The 17,023-nt window shown below is 51.8% G+C and overlaps 1 protein-coding gene across 3 annotated transcripts; it reads right to left on the reverse strand.

Annotated features, from left to right (window-relative positions):
* Positions 1-247: 247 nt before the first annotated feature.
* On the reverse strand, positions 248-9,307 carry AP1M2 (adaptor related protein complex 1 subunit mu 2). 3 transcript variants are annotated; one of them, XM_043586517.1, is made up of 12 exons: positions 9,092-9,296; positions 7,775-7,931; positions 7,478-7,545; positions 5,898-6,028; positions 5,662-5,809; positions 5,433-5,559; positions 4,603-4,751; positions 4,450-4,521; positions 2,483-2,641; positions 1,554-1,679; positions 1,081-1,156; positions 248-655 (listed from the first exon to the last, which is right to left on the reverse strand). In XM_043586517.1, exons 1-12 carry the CDS (start codon positions 9,131-9,133, stop codon positions 633-635), a joined length of 1,278 nt encoding a protein of 425 aa, XP_043442452.1. In that variant the 5' UTR covers positions 9,134-9,296; the 3' UTR covers positions 248-632. The 3 variants fall into 3 exon arrangements, with proteins under 3 accessions (XP_043442452.1, XP_043442453.1, XP_043442454.1); XM_043586518.1 differs by having other exon boundaries at positions 4,603-4,745; positions 9,092-9,290; XM_043586519.1 differs by lacking the exons at positions 7,478-7,545; positions 7,775-7,931 and having other exon boundaries at positions 9,092-9,307.
* Between the last annotated feature and the right edge of the window lie 7,716 nt (positions 9,308-17,023).

Raw genomic sequence — 17,023 nt, forward strand, 5'->3', positions numbered from 1 at the left:
GCTTGTGGGAAGGTTCTGAGACCCACGAGCTGACTTAGAAGTTAACAGGCGCCCTCTGGCGGCCGCAAGAGGAACTGACGGTGGTGTGGGAGCCGGGTTGGAGCCTGGGCCCAAGGAGAAGAGTTGGGCAGATGCCACGACGGGGGCTAGGGAGTGGATGTGTGTTGCCCATCCCCATCCCGGCACTTCGGGGGGGGGGGGGTGTCCCTGGCATTCCCAGTCCCCAGTCAGTAATATACACAGCAGCCAGATTCATTCTTTTTAATACCATCCTAAAACTCAGGGTGGGCCAGGGTGGCCTCTGGGCTCAGCAGCTGTGAAAGAGGGGCCCCGACACCCCTAAGGCAGGTCACTGCAAGAAGGCACTCATGAGGGGGGCTTCAAGACCCTCCTCTATTCTTCATATAAAATTGGAGGAGTGGGGAGCCCGGAGGCAGAGGGAGGTGGGGAGACTGTTCCTCCTAGCCTGTGGGTAGAGAGAAAGGCAGGGAGGATGCCGGGTGCTGGGAGCAAGAAACGGCTAAGTCAGGGGCCTTCCCTCACACACATCCCCCATCTTCCTCCCAGGAAGTCTACAGTCCCAGCCTGGGGAGAGGGAAGGCCCCATGCCTAGGCCCCACCTCTTCTCTCTCCTAGCTGGTACGAAGTTGATAATCTGCAGGGAAACAATGAGCAGAGACCATCTCAGAACTGGGGAAAGGAAACAGACAGAAAGCCCTCCCCCCAACCTATCCCCCACCCCAGTGCTCATGATCAACCCATGGATATGTAACAAGGACAAGAATGGGGTTGTAACACAGGGATAGTAACCATAGCAACAAGCTCGTTTCCAGGTGCAGATGGGGGTACTATGCGTTCACTCCCTTGCCCAAACCTGATCAGTGCCCTAGAACTGCAGCTGCCCCCATTTTAAAGATGAGCCAAACTGAGGCCCAGGGTGGCACAGGGATAAAGACAGGATAGGCCTGGGGTCAGGCCTGTTGAACTTTGGTGCCCTCCAAGCCAGAGCGTGGTCAAAGCCCCGAGACCATCCTTTTGATCTCCTTGACCCCAGCGTCCCAGGGAGCCCGGCTGCCTTACCGCCACTCTGGGTGATGTAGCGAACCCATGGCAGGGCCTGGTAACCACTTTTCTCAATGATCTTCATGTATCGGACCTGAAACGGAATAGAAAGAGGTGGCCCAGGTGGTGCGGACAGGCTGGCTGTGGCGAGGGTACCGTGTGGAACACAACTCGGGGGATTATGCTGGCACGGTTGGGGAGTAATGAGGGGACATGGCTCGCGTCAAAGGTTTGGCACGTGCAGTGGGAGTAGGGGAGGGGGGAGGCGGGACAGGAGAGTGGGAAAGAGCACGATGTAAGGGAATGGACACAATGTGGTTTTGGGGGGACGAGGCGACACAGGCCAAGGGAACGGTATGGTTTGCGGGTGGGTGAAGACACAGTGAACATACTAGTGGGGAACAAGATGCCACAGACCGGCTGCGGAGGTGAGGTGACACCGGCTAGGGAAGGAGCCAAGGGGTAGGAGATGGGGAGCCCACTGCACTCACCTGGATCCCGGAGACAGTGAAGTAGGGGATCTCAAACTTGACCCCAATAGGGGGCCGGCCCTCCACCTCCTCCTTCTCCACGCTGGGGAGGCCAAAGTGGGCGCGCATCAGGTACTCCTTGCCCCCCTGAGGGCACATGGGGGCGTCAGATACACCAAGAGGCCTCTACACGCCCCACACTATCCTCACAGTGGCCCCCAAGCAGGCTCTGCTCTCGGTTCCTTTCTGACAAGACAGTAAAAGCTCCTGGCCAAGATTCACAGCTGAAGGTTTTTTTTTTTTTTTTTTTTTTTTTTTTAATGTTTATTTATTTTGGCGGGGGGAGGAGAGAGAGAGGACGCAGGAACAGGGGAGGGGCAGGGAGAGACAGAATCCCAACCAGGCTCCAAGGTCCGCTCAGAGCTTGAACCCACAGACCGTGAGATCATGTCCCGAGCTGAAATCAAGAGTTGGACGCTTAACCGACTTAGCCGGCCAGGTGCCCCTCACAGCTGAAGTTTCTAATGACACAGCCTGGTCAGAGTGCTTCTCATGACCATCTCCCATTTTCCAGTCCCCTGATGAGCCCTCGCCACCCCCCACCCCCCCACCCCTGCCCGCCAGATCCCTGGCGACTGATCGAATCCTCCAGCAGCCCCAGGATGGGGTATCGTGATCCTGTCTATTTCACAGATGAGCAAACAGAGGTTCCGTGGAGGGAAGTGGGTTTCCAAAGACTGTCTAGCTCAGGGAGGCAAGGGTGGAGAACTTGAACCCAGGGATGGTGTCCTGAAGACCTGGGAGGCAGGGATCTGCCGGCCTGGTTTCCGGCTTTATTACCCCTAAAGGATAACCATGTGCATGCATACATGGGTCTCCAGTTTATTCTCTGCCTCTTGCGAGCAGCAGGGGCAGGTGCCTCAGGCCCCATACCCGTACCCAGTACTCACCGGGAAGGACTTAATACTCCAAATAACGACATTCTTTTCGGGCACGTACTTGGCACTGCCTACACTGGTCTTGAAGCGCGGGGAGTCGGCATCACTGGGCACGGGCACGGATATCTCCACGCCGTTGGCCACCGACTGCTTCTTAAACTGCCCCTTGGCCTGTCAGGGGAGAGGGCGGGGCGTGAAGAACTCACTCCTGCATTCTGCCAATGTTCAGCAAGCCCTTTCCCCACAGTACCTCACAGAGAGCCTCCCCAACCCCGAGGTGGGTACGACCATCCTGCCCACTTCACAGGCAAGAAAACGGAGACGCGGGGAAGCTGCGTCAGTTGCTCGCAGATACACAGCCAACAAGTGGCAGAGCTGGGATTCACACCCACACGAGACTCCAGAAACCCCGTTCTTGGTGCCTTCCATTTAGACCTTTCGCTGGTCTAAAATGATGCCCCTTAGCCCATCACACAGGAGTTTTCATTTGATAGCTAGCATTTATTTTTTTTTAATTGTTTAATGTGTTTTTATTTTTGAGAGAGAGAGGGGGAGACACAGAATCCGAAGCAGGCTCCAGGCCCTGAGCCATCAGCACAGAGCCCGACACGGGGCTCGAACTCATGAACCGCGAGATCATGACCTGAGCCGAAGTCAGACGCTTAACCGACTGAGCCACCCAGGCGCTCCTATTTATTTTTATTTTTAAAATAATTTTTTTTTAAATTTATTTGAGAGAGACAGAGCATCTGTGTGCATGGACACCTGGGAGCTCACCCACAAGCTGAGGAGGGGCAGAGAGAGAGGCAGAGAGAGAGAATCCCAAGCAGGCTCAGCACTGTCAGCACAGAGCCTGACGCGGGGCCCCATCTCATGAACTGTGAGGTCATGACCTGAGCCGACATCAAGAATCGGACACTTAACTGAGCCACCCAGGTGCCCCAAAGATGAACCCACAACCCTGAGATCGAGAGTCATATTCTCCACCAACTGAGGCAGCCAGGTGTCCCAAGGAGTTGAAATTTTAAATAAGGAAATCAGGAAAGGCCTCTGAAGAGGTGACATTTAGCAAAAAATTGAGGGAGATCAGGGAAGGAGCCACGTGGACATCTGGGGCGGGGAGGGGCTGTGATCCAAGGAAAGGGAACAACCAGTGTAAAGGCCCTGAGGTAGGACCTTGCTTGGTGTGAACAAAGAGGAAGCCGGTATAGCTGGAATGGAGTGAGAGAGGGAGACCGTGGAAGGACACAAAGGTGACAGCAGATGGTCGTAGGGTCTAGTGGGCTGCCAGGACTTTGGCTTTTCCTCTCAGTGAAGTGGGAGCCATGGAAGGTTCTGGGCAGAAGAGAGACACGCAGCCAGACTCAAGTGCTCATGGGTGTCCTTTAGAGGAACAGTGAGGGGGGCGAGGGCAGGAGCTGGGAGACCAGGGTAGATGTGGTGGGGGGAGTGCAAAGTGGGCAGATGAGGGATCAATTCTGACAGTATTTGCTGATGGTTTGTCTGTGTCCCCCAGGTAGCAAGCTCCCTGAGGGCAGCTTATCTTTTATTTCTTCCCCCTTGTCCCTCAGTTCCCTTACAAAGTAGAGGCTCAGTTAAAACCACAATGTGAATAGTTGAGATTTGTGTGTCATTTAGACGTTATTGGGAACTTACTATGTTGTTACTGGGGAAAAGAAATCCACACAGGAGGAGATGCAGTACTGACGCAGGTCAGTAGAGCAGAGGCCAGAGGAGGAGAGAGGGTGGGGAGCCGAAACCGTGGGCCCGGCTGCTGGAACAGCAGCCCAAGTAGGAGGAACAGCCAGTGCAAAACCCCCACAGGGAACTGTGCCTGACATGTCTGAGAACCAGCCGGGAGACCCGCGTGGCCGGAGGGGAGTGAGGAGCCAGGGAGGGTGAGAGAGAAGGTTAGGGTGGAGATTGTGGGGAGGGGCAGATCAAACACCGTAAGTAAGTAATTGTTCCCCTGGGCCTACCTTGACCATGATCTCCACACGGCTGTGGGAGAACTTCTCAATGACGGACTCAATCCAGATCAACGGCTTGACCTACAGGCGGCAGAAGAGGGGGCTGTTGGAGGTTCTGGGGTCACCTCTCACCCCCTCCAGGGGGCCTCTCCCCTGCTTCACCTGGGTGCTGAGGCGGTAGGACATGAGCTCAAAGTCGCCGTCGGGTGGGATGAAGGAGATGGTGCGGTCATTGTCAAAGCGAGACAGCCGCACACACTGGTGGAATTTGACGTCTTCCAGTTCCACAGACTTGTTCTTGCTTCCTGAAACTCGGAGCCAAGCCGGCAGGTGACCCTGGGGGTCTGGGACAGGGTCTTTAGCCCTATCTTCCCTGCCTACCACTTATCATTACTTCTGTTTTAGAGATAAGGAAACTGAGGCCCAGAGAGGACAAGGAATTTGCCCAGGGTCACCGAGCTGGCCAGGGGCAGAGCTAGGATCTGAACCTAGGGAATCTGGCTCTTGCTGTCAGGTTTTCTTTTTTTTTTTTTAATTTAAGTTTATTTTGAGAGAGAGAGAGAGAGAGAGAGAGAGAGAAGGGGAGGGGCAGAGAGAGGGAGAGAGAATACCCAGCAGGCTAAACACTGTCAACGTGGAGCCCGATGCGGGGCTTGAACTCATGTACCATGAGATCATGACCTGAGGCAAAACCAAGAGTCAGACACTCAACCAACTGAGCCACCCAGGCGCCCTGCTATCAGCTTTTTCAATATGATGTTCTGTCTCCTACTCCCACCGAAATGTCAGCGCCAAGGGCAGGGATTGGTCTTTTTCTCCATTGTATTTGTGCCAGGCAGTATCCATTTTTGGCACCAGTGAACCAGCAGCCGCAGCACCGGCTGTGACCAGCAGAGGGCACGCGAGTGCTTATTTCAGAGCCGGTTGCAATTCTCTGGGTCCCCGGATGGGGTAGGGTCAGCTCCCTCGCGCGCCCCCCTCCAGATGCTTACGGCCAGTGAGCTCAAAGAGCACACGGTCGTTGAGGCCAAGCCGCAGCTCTGGCATTCCCGACAGAAACACCTTGAGCTTGATGGTGCCCACGATCTCGCTCAGCAGGACGCTGCCATTGGCATTGACCTGAGGGTGCACATGACACAGGACGGGGTGTCAACGGGCATAGAGCCTCCTCTCCTGCCCCTAGGCCATGGAAGGAGGGGGGTAGAGGTGTGGGGGGCTCACCAGCAGGTTGACAGACTCTATGACATCAATGAACACCTCGTTCTTCTTGTACTTGATGCCCTCAGAGCGCCAGGACACAGCATTGGTGACAGTGGGTGGCACTCGAGATTTGCCGGTCTCCAGCTTGTTGCCCTGCTGTGTGATGTACCTGTCAGGAAGGCAGGGGCGACAAGCAGCTGGACCCAGGGACACTTCCCTGACCCTCCCCGACTTCCTTCCATTAGTGGCCCACTCACTCCTGCAGGATCTTGCTGTCGGTGGTCTGTGGGAAGCCGAAGTCCATGAGCTCGTCAAGCAGCTCGTAGACAATGACGAAGTTGTCTCGGATGCTCTCCTCCTCCAGCTCCTTGAAGTATTCAGAGAATACCTGGGGGTGTGGGGAAACAGACACCAACAGAGGTGTGGCTGTGGTGTAGCTGGGGCCGTGGGCTGCGGCCCCACTCATCCAGCCATCAATTCAACAAGCAGCTGTTGGGTGTCTACCATATACCAGTGCTGGAACATTAATGGTGAACGGAGTCAACAATGTCCGTGCCTTCGTGGAACAGTCTAGCGAGGGAAATGGACTGGCAACAGAACCAACACGATACAACGTGCTGAGTGCAAAAAATGAGGAAACCACAAAGTGGGAACCCTGAGGCATGGAGGTCCAGGAAGCCTTCCTGGAGGAGGGATTGGAAGGGCTCAGAACTAGTGTGTGTGTGTGTGTGTGTGTGTGTGTGTGTGTGTGTGTGTGTATACCATGAAACGCTGTGTATCTGGTGCTGTTTATGGAGTAAGGTTTCCAATACATAAAATATACAAGATGACAAGGGAAACCCATTATATAGAAATACAGCTAAGCTCGTGGATTCCCTGAATTCTATCCACAGGGCTTTAGGGGTTTGGGGACCCCAAGTCCAGAGCCTCTGGGGATTAGGAGGCGTGACCTCAGCAGAGAGCCTGTCAGTCATCTGACATTTGAGAAACCCTCCGTGTCTCACTCTGTTCCAGCCCCATTGGCTTTCTTTCTGTTCTCACCTCAGAGCCTTCACATATGCCATCCCCTCTGCCTGGGACATTCTTGCCACTCAGGCCTCAGCTCCAATATCACCTCCTCAGTGAAGCCACCACCATCCCTCCTGCCCCCTTGAGTATCAAGGTGAGTCTAGCACCCTTGTCACTGGTTCTCCTAATGTCCTGTTGAATCACCTTCATGTCCTTTAACTCCTCAGGACAGGCAGGGACTGTGCCTCTCTTATGCAGAGCTGCTCCCCTCTCTGCCTGGCAGGAGGCAAGTCAATACATATTTCTTGTTGGTTGGAAAGTATTTACCAAGCACCTTCTCAGTCATTGAAAATGGCATAGGGGTGCCTGGGTGGCTCAGTTGGTTGAGCTTCCAACTTCGGCTCAGGTCGTGATCTCCCAGCTCATGGGTTCAAGCCCCACATCTGGGTCTGTGCTGACAGCTCAGAGCCTGGAGCCTGCTTCAGATTCGGTGTCTCCCTCCCTCTGCCCCTCCCCCATTCATGCTCTGTCTCTGTCTCTCTCAAAAATGAATCAACATTAACAAAACTTTTTTTTAGGAAAAGGGGGCACTGGGATTGGAACCCTGTTTTCTCTGGCTCAGATTTGAGTAGTATACCCTCTTGGGACCTCTTTGGTCCTCGCCCTATAGGGAGAGATGATCCCACAGCAGCTAATGAGAACACAGAGATAGATGGGGCTTCCATGGGGCGAGGTCAGGGAAAACTTCCTAGGAAAGATGGATCCTGAAAGACAAGGGCGAGACAGGTAGACAGACAGACCAGCCGGCCAATGGGAAGCCAGAACTTACCTCCACCGTCTTGTAGAGGAAAGAGTACACGAGGGAGGCGTTGGCGTTCTTCAGCGTGGTGGCTACCACTATGGGCAGCAAGGTTAAGGAAAAGGTGCCGTTTTGGAGGTCTCAAATGGCGCACGGACCCTAAAACCTCACCCTGTCCTCCCACCCTCATCTCACCTCTGTCCACCCACCCCCTGCCCCCAACCTGAGCCCCTGATGTGCTGTGCAACTTCTGTCCTCAGCCCACCCTCTCTGGACCTGAGCTGCCAACACCCCAGGCCTCCAGGGACCCAGCCAGAGTCTGGATACAATAGAGGTTGCTGTGTTTGATCCACAAAAAGTGGACCCGGCCATGGCTCAGCAGTGGGGCCAAGGCGCCCTCCTCCTCCCGCTGCATGAGCAGAGGCATGAAGTTCTCAATCTCACTCATGGCCACATCGCCCTTGTAGTTGCGGCTGATCAGGGGCTAAGCGTGAGCAGAGAAGGCCCGGTCACTGCTGGGATCTGGGACCCTTCATCCGGGGGCATCAGAGTGCCTGGCTCTGACCCTAATTCCTGAGTGAAGGGCAGGGGCAAGACTCTGCTACTCTGTGCCTCAGTTTCCTCTTCTGTAAAAGGGGTGCACGATAACAACAGCAAACATGTCTGGAGTCCTCCAGGAGGACCAGGCCGTGTCCTACTAAAGACTGGATGTTTGCTAACTGATTTTGTTCTCACTACAATCTGCGGGGGGGGGGGGGGGGGTGCCATCACCCTCTTCATTTGAAGGATGGGGAAACTGAGGTGTGAACCAGGTGTGTAACAGTTGGGGAGACTGGGAATTGAACCAAGACACCCTGGATCCAGAATTCCCGCTCTTGCCCAGGGCTTCAGAGGCACCAAATTGGTGAGGTAGGGATGACAGGAGGGAAGGGGGAAGGAGGAAGGGAAGGGAGGGAAGGCGGGAAGGCGGGAAGGCAGGAAGGAAAAAAGAAAGCTTATAGGAAGAAAGATAGATTATATAGCTCCCGTTAGCTCATATACCTCTGTCTGGCAGGAAATAAGCAGTCAATAATAATAGTACCTACTTCCTAAGGTGGTTTAGTCCAGTGTTTAGAACCAGGATGGCACAGGGCTGGTCCTCAAACACCCTAGGCTTCACCACCACCGTTTTTGTTGACATTAAATGACAAGACGAATGAGAGGGGGCTCCAGAAAGGGAGAGCCCCAAAAGGGAATGAGGGCCTCCTGCCCCTGCCATCTTCCCCAAATATTAATAATGTGGATGATGAAGGTGACAGAAATAACTTCAATCGACTGAACGCCTAATGTTTGGAGCAGGGCTACTGTGCTAAGTAGTTTACATCCATCGGGTTATATTAATTCCTATTGGGTGGGGACCTGTTATTCCCATTTTTACGGGTAGGGAGACTGAGGCTCGGAGAGGCAAAGCCCCTAGCCCCGGCACCTGGTTGGGAAACAGTGGAGGTGGGATTCGACCCGCGACTTCCAGGGATTGGGGGAGGGGTGTACCCGCTCTCCCGGAGCTTTCTGGAGCCTCCCGGCCTGCGAGGAGGGGCTGCCCCTGGCTCCAGGGGGGCGCAGCCTCACCTGTCCTTCCCCCGTATCCCCAGCTCCCGGCCCTACCTTGCCCTTGACGTCGAGGATGAAGACAGCCGAGGCGGACATTGTGGCGGCCGGCAGACCTAGGAGGCGGGGAGGGAGCGCCGGGAGGCGACGGCGGCGCCGCTTCCTTCTTCCTGCGGAAGCGCCGGCGCGCAGGTGAGAGCCCAGGTGAGTGCGTCTTAAAGGGGAGGCCTCCAGGTGAGCGGCGCGGTTGGCCGACGCGAAGACTGCTGCAGGGCGGAGCTTTGGAGGGGAGCGCTGCCCCGCCTCACTTTCCCTCTGCACCCAGGAGTGCTGATGGGAGGAGTCTCCAGACCAACCATCCATCCATTGGTCCACCCAGCCAGCAAGCCGGCCAGCCATCCGCCCACTCACCTATCCATCTACCCCCCTACTCATTCATCCACCCAGCCGTCCATCCACCCACCCACCCATCCATCCATCCACCTACTCACACATCCCTCCACTCAACCCACCCATCCATCCACCCATTCACCTCCATCCATCCACCCACCCACCCACCCATCCATCCATCTACCCACCCACCCATCCACCCCCCACCCACCCACCCATCCATCCCTCCACTCAACCCACCCATCCATCCACCCACCTATCCATCTATTCACCAATCCCATCCACCCACCACCCACCCATCCATCCACCTACTCACCCATCCCTCCACTCAACCCACCCATCCATCCACCCACCTATCCATCTATTCACCAATCCCATCCACCCACCACCCACCCATCCATCCACCTACTCACCCATCCCTCCACTCAACCCACCCATCTATCCACCCACCTATCCATCTATTCACCAATCCCATCCACCCACCACCCACCCATCCATCCACCTACTCACCCATCCCTCCACTCAACCCACCCATTCACTCGCCCACCCATCTATCCATCCACCCACCCACCCATCCACCCATTCATTCATTCATCTTGTTTCTCCTCCATCTTGTTATCACCCCCATGCATATCAGCCCCATTAGGGCAGAGATTTTGTCCTGTTCATCTCTGTGTCCCCAGTGCCCCATACTGGGTACTCAATATTATTTGTCCAGATCATTCATTCATTCCTACAATAACTATCGACTAATTAATTTATTCTTTCACTCAAATATTTACCGACTAGTAAATTCCTTCACTGAGGAACTGTGGGTAGCACTGTGAGCAGAAGACATGTAGCTGCCTTTATTATTATTATTAAAGTTAGTCTTACTGATACCAAAAATATTTATAAGCTCCTACTGTGTGACACGAAGATGTTGATAGAGGGGTGCCTGGGTGGCTTAGCTGGTTAAGCGTCTGACTCTTGACTTTGGCTCAGGTCGTCATCTCGCTGTTCATGGGTTTGAGCCCTGAGTAAGGCTCTGCATTGACAGTGCAGAGCCTGCTTGGGATTCTCTCTCTCTCTTTCTCTCTCTGCCCCTACCCCATTCTCAATCTCTCTCTCTCTCTCTCTCTCTCTCTCTCTCTCTCTCTCTCTCTCTCTCAATAAATAAACTTAAAAAGTTTTTTAGAGGGGCACATGGGTGGCTCAGTTGGTTGGGCATCTGACTTTGGCTCAGGTCATGATCTCGTGGTTTCTGGGTTTGAATCCCACATCAGGCTCTGTGCACAGAGCCTGGACCCTGCTTTGGATCCTATGTCTCCCCCTCTCTCTGCCCGTCCCATGCTCATGCTCTGTCTCTCTCTGTCTCTCAATAATAAATAAACATTTAAAAAAATGTTTTTTATTTTTTTAGAAAGATGTTGATAGAATGTTGAAAAGATAGGGGTGCCTGGGTGGCTCAGTTGGTTCAGCATCCGACTCTTGATTTCTGCCCGAGTCATGATCTCACAGTTCATGAGTTCAAGCCCCGCATCAGGATCTGCACTAACAGAGTGCAGCCTACTTGGGATTCACTCTCTCCCTCTTTCTCTCTTTCTGTCCCTCCCCCACTCTCTCTATCTCTCAAAATATATAAATAAACATTTTTTGGAAAAAATAATGTAGACAAGGTAAATGGTCAGTATTATTGTGATTATATTAGAAAATTATTCACTCAACGAACATTTATTGAGCACCTACTGGGTGCTGGACTGAACATACAGAAGCCACTTTCGTTATGGTGATGATGCTGATGCTTTTGATGATGATTCGCGGAGTGAGTAAATATTTATTGGGTAGCCTCTGTGGCACTATAGGTGGCAAATGGACAAAGCCACTCCGCTGCTCTCTTGAAGGGAGGGTGAGAGGCACATAACATAAGACGGTCTCTGATCATGACAGGAGCCCTGAAGGCCAGTAGAGTGGTGGTGGGGTTGGGGGCTGTTAGAGAAGGAATGCCGGGCTGTGAGACAGATCAGGGAAGGGACTGACATTTGGAAATTCCCTACCATGACCTTATGAGTAGGAATAAGCCAGCAGAAAGAGTCCTCGTGCAGAGCCCGGCAAGGCAACTGGAACCAGCTGCTTGAGCTTAAGTCCTGACCCTGCCACCAGCCAGCTGGGTGGCCTTGGGCACCTGCCCTCCCCTCCCTGGATTCCTGTCTGCACATCTGTGAGATAGAGTTAACTACACTCTTCTCATTAGGCTATTGTGCACAGGCATGGGTTATCACCCCCAATGGGACTCTTGGAGCAGGCCTGGGACGGAGCCAGCCCCCAGTAAATTATTAGTATTAGCTATTATTGGTGCTATTATTGTTGCTGTTGTTATTATTATTCTTATTATTACTATTATTTACTGTGTAGTGGGGATGGTCCCTCTTGGGCCTCAGTCTCTCCTTCTGTTAAATGGGCGTAAGAGTCTTGGTGCCACCTCTTCAGGCTTCGCTCACTGGCCTGCCAGGCATACCTCGATGCCTGCTCATTAACTGTTGTGGACCCCATACTGTCTGCCCTCCTAGCGGGACGAGCTGGGGCAGGAAAGGGAAAACTCATTTTCAGCCTGGTTGGAACTGATCCTGCTGGGGGGGGGGAGGGTCCCGAAGGGCCTGGTGGAGGGGAGAGGGCACTCAGCTCTCCCAGGCTTCATCCTTCTGCAAACCCAGCCCCACACCTTTATCAGCTGCTGGGGGTGGGGTGGGGTGGGCGTCCCCATAAGGGGACTTGAGGCAGGGCGGTAAGAGCTGCAGATATGAGAACCACCACTCCCCTCTCTGCTGGTGTCGAACGTGGATAATATCACGGCACCGAGAGCTGACGTGCACGTTCATTGAACACTCCTAACGCTTTTTTCAAGTTTATTTATTTTGCAAGAGAGAGTGAGCAGGAGAGGGGCAGAGAGAGAAGGAGAGCGAGAGAATCCCAAGCAGGCTGCGCGCTGTCAGTGCAGAGCCTGATGTGGCGCTCGAACCCACAAAGCACAAGATCACGATGTGAGCCAAAACTAAGAGTCAGACGTTGAACCGACTGAGCCACCCAGGCCCCGCTCCTGACACTGCTTTGTGTCTTCCTCAATTATTTTTTCAAGTTTGTTATTTTTTTCGCTGTTTGACTTTGGCCTTCCCATCTTTGGTTTTCCTGAAAATTCAGGACCTGAGGGGGAAGACATTTCCTGTCTTCTCACATTGGAAGAAGCAGAGGCACAGAGAGGTGAAGCCACTTGCCCAACGTCACACAGCTGTGAAGCAGCTGAACCAGAATTTGAACCTGAGTCCTGGCATTCAAGAGCCCAATCCCAACCCACTCGCAACTGCTCCGCCATATTGCCAGATACAAGTATTGCTACTAAATGGGACGCCTGTGTGGCTCAGTTGGTTGAGTGTTCGACTCTTGATCCTGGCTCCAGTCATGATCTCACGGTTCGTGAGTTCAAGCCCCGCATTGAACTCTGTGCTGACCTCTAGGAGCCTGTTTGGGATTTTTTCTCTCTCTCTCTCTCTCTGCCTCTCCCCCACTCTCTCAAAATAAGTAAATAAACTTAAAACAAACAAACAAACAGGTATTGCCACTACTAACAACAGCTCTCGCTTGTGTGGTGCTCCTTATGCCCAGGCCCTGCCCTTCATGTCCTCCATGTGGGAATCCTCCTAGCAACAATTAGAAACAATGCCTTGAGTTCTGGAGGCCTATTCCATTCCACAGATGGGAAAGCTGAGGTGAGGAGAGCATCTGCTGACTTGGACAAGTCACCCAGTCAGCAATGGAAAACCCAAGGTTTTATGATGTCTTTGCTCAAAAGAGGGGGATTCCTGCCCCTCTCCTACCTGTCCCCTGCTCAGAAGGTGGCCCGGGGGGTTGCAGACACTGTCGGGCCCTTGCCCCAGCCCATCACCACCGAACCTCTCAAGAGCCCTTCTCCTGGGTCCCTGAGATGTTTTCAGGCAGTAAATAGAACCCAAAAGCCTGGGCCCAGAGCCCTGGAATCTGAAACTCAAGGCCTGTTTGGCTGAAAAATTCATGAACCCAAAAGCTTCTGTGGGGTCAGAGAACAGAGCAGCTCTGTGTGCCCAGACGCCCCGCCTCAGCTGCAACCTCTCCTATCCCCAGGGGCTGTGGCCTTGTCCCAGTTCCTCTGAGATGCCTACAGCCTGCCCCAGCCTCCCCTCTGGGACTCTGCCTCTAGGCTCCCCCTTCAATCCCTTCTCCACACTTGACTAAAGGGATCCATCTGAAACTCAAAACTCCCTCACTCTCACATCCCCCATGGCTCCCATTGCCCTCAAGTTGCCTGGCCTGGTACAGTCAGGATCAACCCCTGCTGACCCCTCCCACGAGCCACTGCTTGAACCCCAGACGAAACTGACTTCCTTAATTTCAGTTCCTCTCTCTCTTTCTCTCTTTCCTCAGGCACCTAACTGCGCAGGATACAACGCCTGCCCCTTTGTGCTTTCTCAGCCTCTTTCTCAAGCAGCAAGAAGGTCTCCTCTTCAAGGAGTCCTCTCTGATCTTCCGATCCATGTCTAGGTCACGTCTGTTCTCTGGGCTCTCTCAGATGTCCCATGCTTCCCTGTCACAGCTGGTTGCAACCGTGTTTTTAAAAATCTATTTTAAAAAAAAAACCATTTATTATCATCACTGTATTTATACATATGGCATAAACTACCATTTTATCCATTTCAAATGTACAGTCCAGGAACATCAAGCACATTCACACCATTATGTAACCACCCTCACCATTTATCTCCAAGACTCCTTTCACCTTGTGGGGCGCCTGGGGCTCAGTCGGTAGCGCATCCGACTTGATTCAGGTCATGACCACGCGGTTTGAGAGGCCCTTGTCAGGCTCTGTGCTCACAGCTCAGAGCCTGGAGCCTGCTTCCAGTTCTGTCTGTCTGCCTGTCTCTTTCTCTGCCCCTCCCCCACTCACGCTTTGTCTCTCTCTCTCTCTCTCTCAAAAATAAATTAAAAAACAAAACAAAACTCCTTTCACCTTGCAAAACTGAGACTCTGTCCCATGAAACCCTAACCTCCCAGCCCCTTGGGCCCCTCCCTAGTCCCTGGTGCCCACCGTCTCCTTTCTTTCTCCATGAATTTGACTCCTTTGGGGACCTCAAATAAATGGAATCATACAGCATTTATCCTTTTGTGACTGGCCTGTTTAAATCCATTTTTAAAAATTTCTAATGTTTATTTATTTATTTTGAGAAAGAGACAGCAGGGGAGGGGCAGAGAGAGAGAGAGAGAGAGAGAGAGAGAGAATCCCAAACCAGGGTCTACACTGTCACTGTAGAGTCGGATACAGGGCTCCATCTCACCAACCTCGAGATCATGACCTGAGCCAAAATCCAGTCGGACACTCAACCAACTGAGACACCCAGGTGCCCCTAAATCTATTTTTTACCAACAGGGCACCAGGGTCCCTTTTTCCTCCACATTCAGTCTTTTTTTTTTTTTTTTTAATTTTTTTTTCAACGTTTATTTATTTTTGGGACAGAGAGAGACAGAGCATGAACAGGGGAGGGGCAGAGAGAGAGGGAGACAAGAATCGGAAACAGGCTCCAGGTTCTGAGCCATCAGCCCAGAGCCCGACGTGGGGCTCGAACTCACGGACCGCGAGATCGTGACCTGGCTGAAGTCGGACGCTTAACCGACTGCGCCACCCAGGCGCCCCGTCACATTCAGTCTTTTTTAAAACGAAATTTTAATCACCCAAGAAACGCATGAATATGTTCTCCTATTAAAGAAAGAGGAAGAAAGAGAGAACATTGTAGACTGGGAAAAGGTCCCCTGTGCCCACCCCCCATCTTGGTCTTTCTGACAACCACTGATTCGTTCAGATCTTTTTCTATTAAGGTACAGGCAGGTGTGTGTGTGTGTGTGTGTGTGTGTGTGTGTGTGTGGTCATATCTCTCTATTCCCCATACCATCCACAACTACCAACTAAATACAACTTACAATTTCTACTCACCAACAGGACCTGGCAATCTAGCTGGGCTACTCTGGCAGGGTTATGGATTATCTGTGAATGGTGAAGTCAGGCTCCATGAGTTCAAATCCTTGTAGAGCCCCACACTCACTAACTGGGTGACTGTGGAGAAATTACTTAACCCCTCTCTCCAACTGGAAAATGGTTGCAAGGATTTAAGACAAAGCACTTAATGAGTGGCTTAGCCTCTTTGTGTCACTTTCCCCCCCTGGAAAATGCTTGTAAAGATTTAATATAAAGCATTTAATACCTCTTCTGATGCTGACTAAGCTCCCTATAAACATTCACTCTTGTTATAACCTGCAGGTCCACCTCCTTCCTTCTTAGGGTATTTAACATTTTTTCCACTTTTAAAACGAAACGTGTTAGGAAGGGGCAGAAGTCAAATACTTGCCACAAACTGAACCCACCTGTGTGACCACAGCCCTGGTTCCTGTCACCCCGGAAGCTGCCTCAGAGGTGCTGCCACCCACAAAGGCAACTGAACCCATGCTTAGTTACCATAGGTTGATGAACTATGTCTGTCTTAGAATTTCATTCAAAAGTACCTGGTCTTTGTCACTTGACACAATACTTTCTTTGATACTCATCCACGCTATTGAACTTACTGGTAATCGATGCCTTTTGATTGCTGAGGACTATTCTATGGTATGGGTGGGACCACAGTGTGTCGAACTGTGAATTCACAGCTGTTGAAGTGTGACTTCACCCATTTATGGACATTTGGGTTCCTACCAATTTCTGGCCGTTATGAACAAAGCTGTATAAAGTTGCTGTGAACATTCATATACAAGACAGCTGTATAAAGTTGCTGTGAACATTCGTATACAAGACTTTGTACCTTTCTTTCTTTCTTTCTTTCTTTCTTTCTTTTCTTTCTTTCTTTCTTTTTCTTTCTTTCTTTCTTTTCTTTCTTTTTTCTTTTCTTTTCTTTCTTCTTTTCTTTCTTTTTTTCTTCTTTATTTTTTCTTTTCTTTCTTTTCTTTCTTTCTTTCTTTCTTTCTTTCTTTCTTTCTTTCTTTCTTTCTCTTTCTTAATCTTATGGTTTTATTTTTCTGTGATAAACACCTACGAGTAAAATGGTTGGATCATATGGTAGGCACCTGTTAAACTTTATAAGAAACTAAAAAAACTTTTTCTTTTTTATAGCATTTATTTATTTATTTTTGTTTATTTATTTTTGAGACAGAGAGGTGACAGAGAGAGAGAGAGAGAGAGAGAGAGAGAGAGAGAGGAGAGAAGGTGAACAGGGGAGGGTCAGAGAGAAAGGTAGAGAAAGAATCCCAAGCAGACTCCGTGTTGTCAGTGCAGAGCCGGTCCACAGGGCTGGAACTCACCAACCGGTGAGATGAGGACCTGAGCCGAAATCAAGAGTCAGACGTTTAGTCAATTGAGCCACCCCGGCGCCCCAAGAGACCCTCCCCCCAAGTGGTTGTGTCAGTCTACATTCCCACCAGCAGTGCAGGAGGAGAGTCTCATTTGCTCCAGCTCTTTAAGTAATACTTGGTACCCTTCACCTTCTTACTTGTAGCTCTTCTGGTGGGTGTGTGGTGGCATCTCTGAATTTTAATTAGCATTTCCTTGAC

Source organism: Prionailurus bengalensis, chromosome A2 (genome assembly GCF_016509475.1).
Source record: "Prionailurus bengalensis isolate Pbe53 chromosome A2, Fcat_Pben_1.1_paternal_pri, whole genome shotgun sequence".
Lineage (NCBI taxonomy): Eukaryota > Metazoa > Chordata > Mammalia > Carnivora > Felidae > Prionailurus > Prionailurus bengalensis.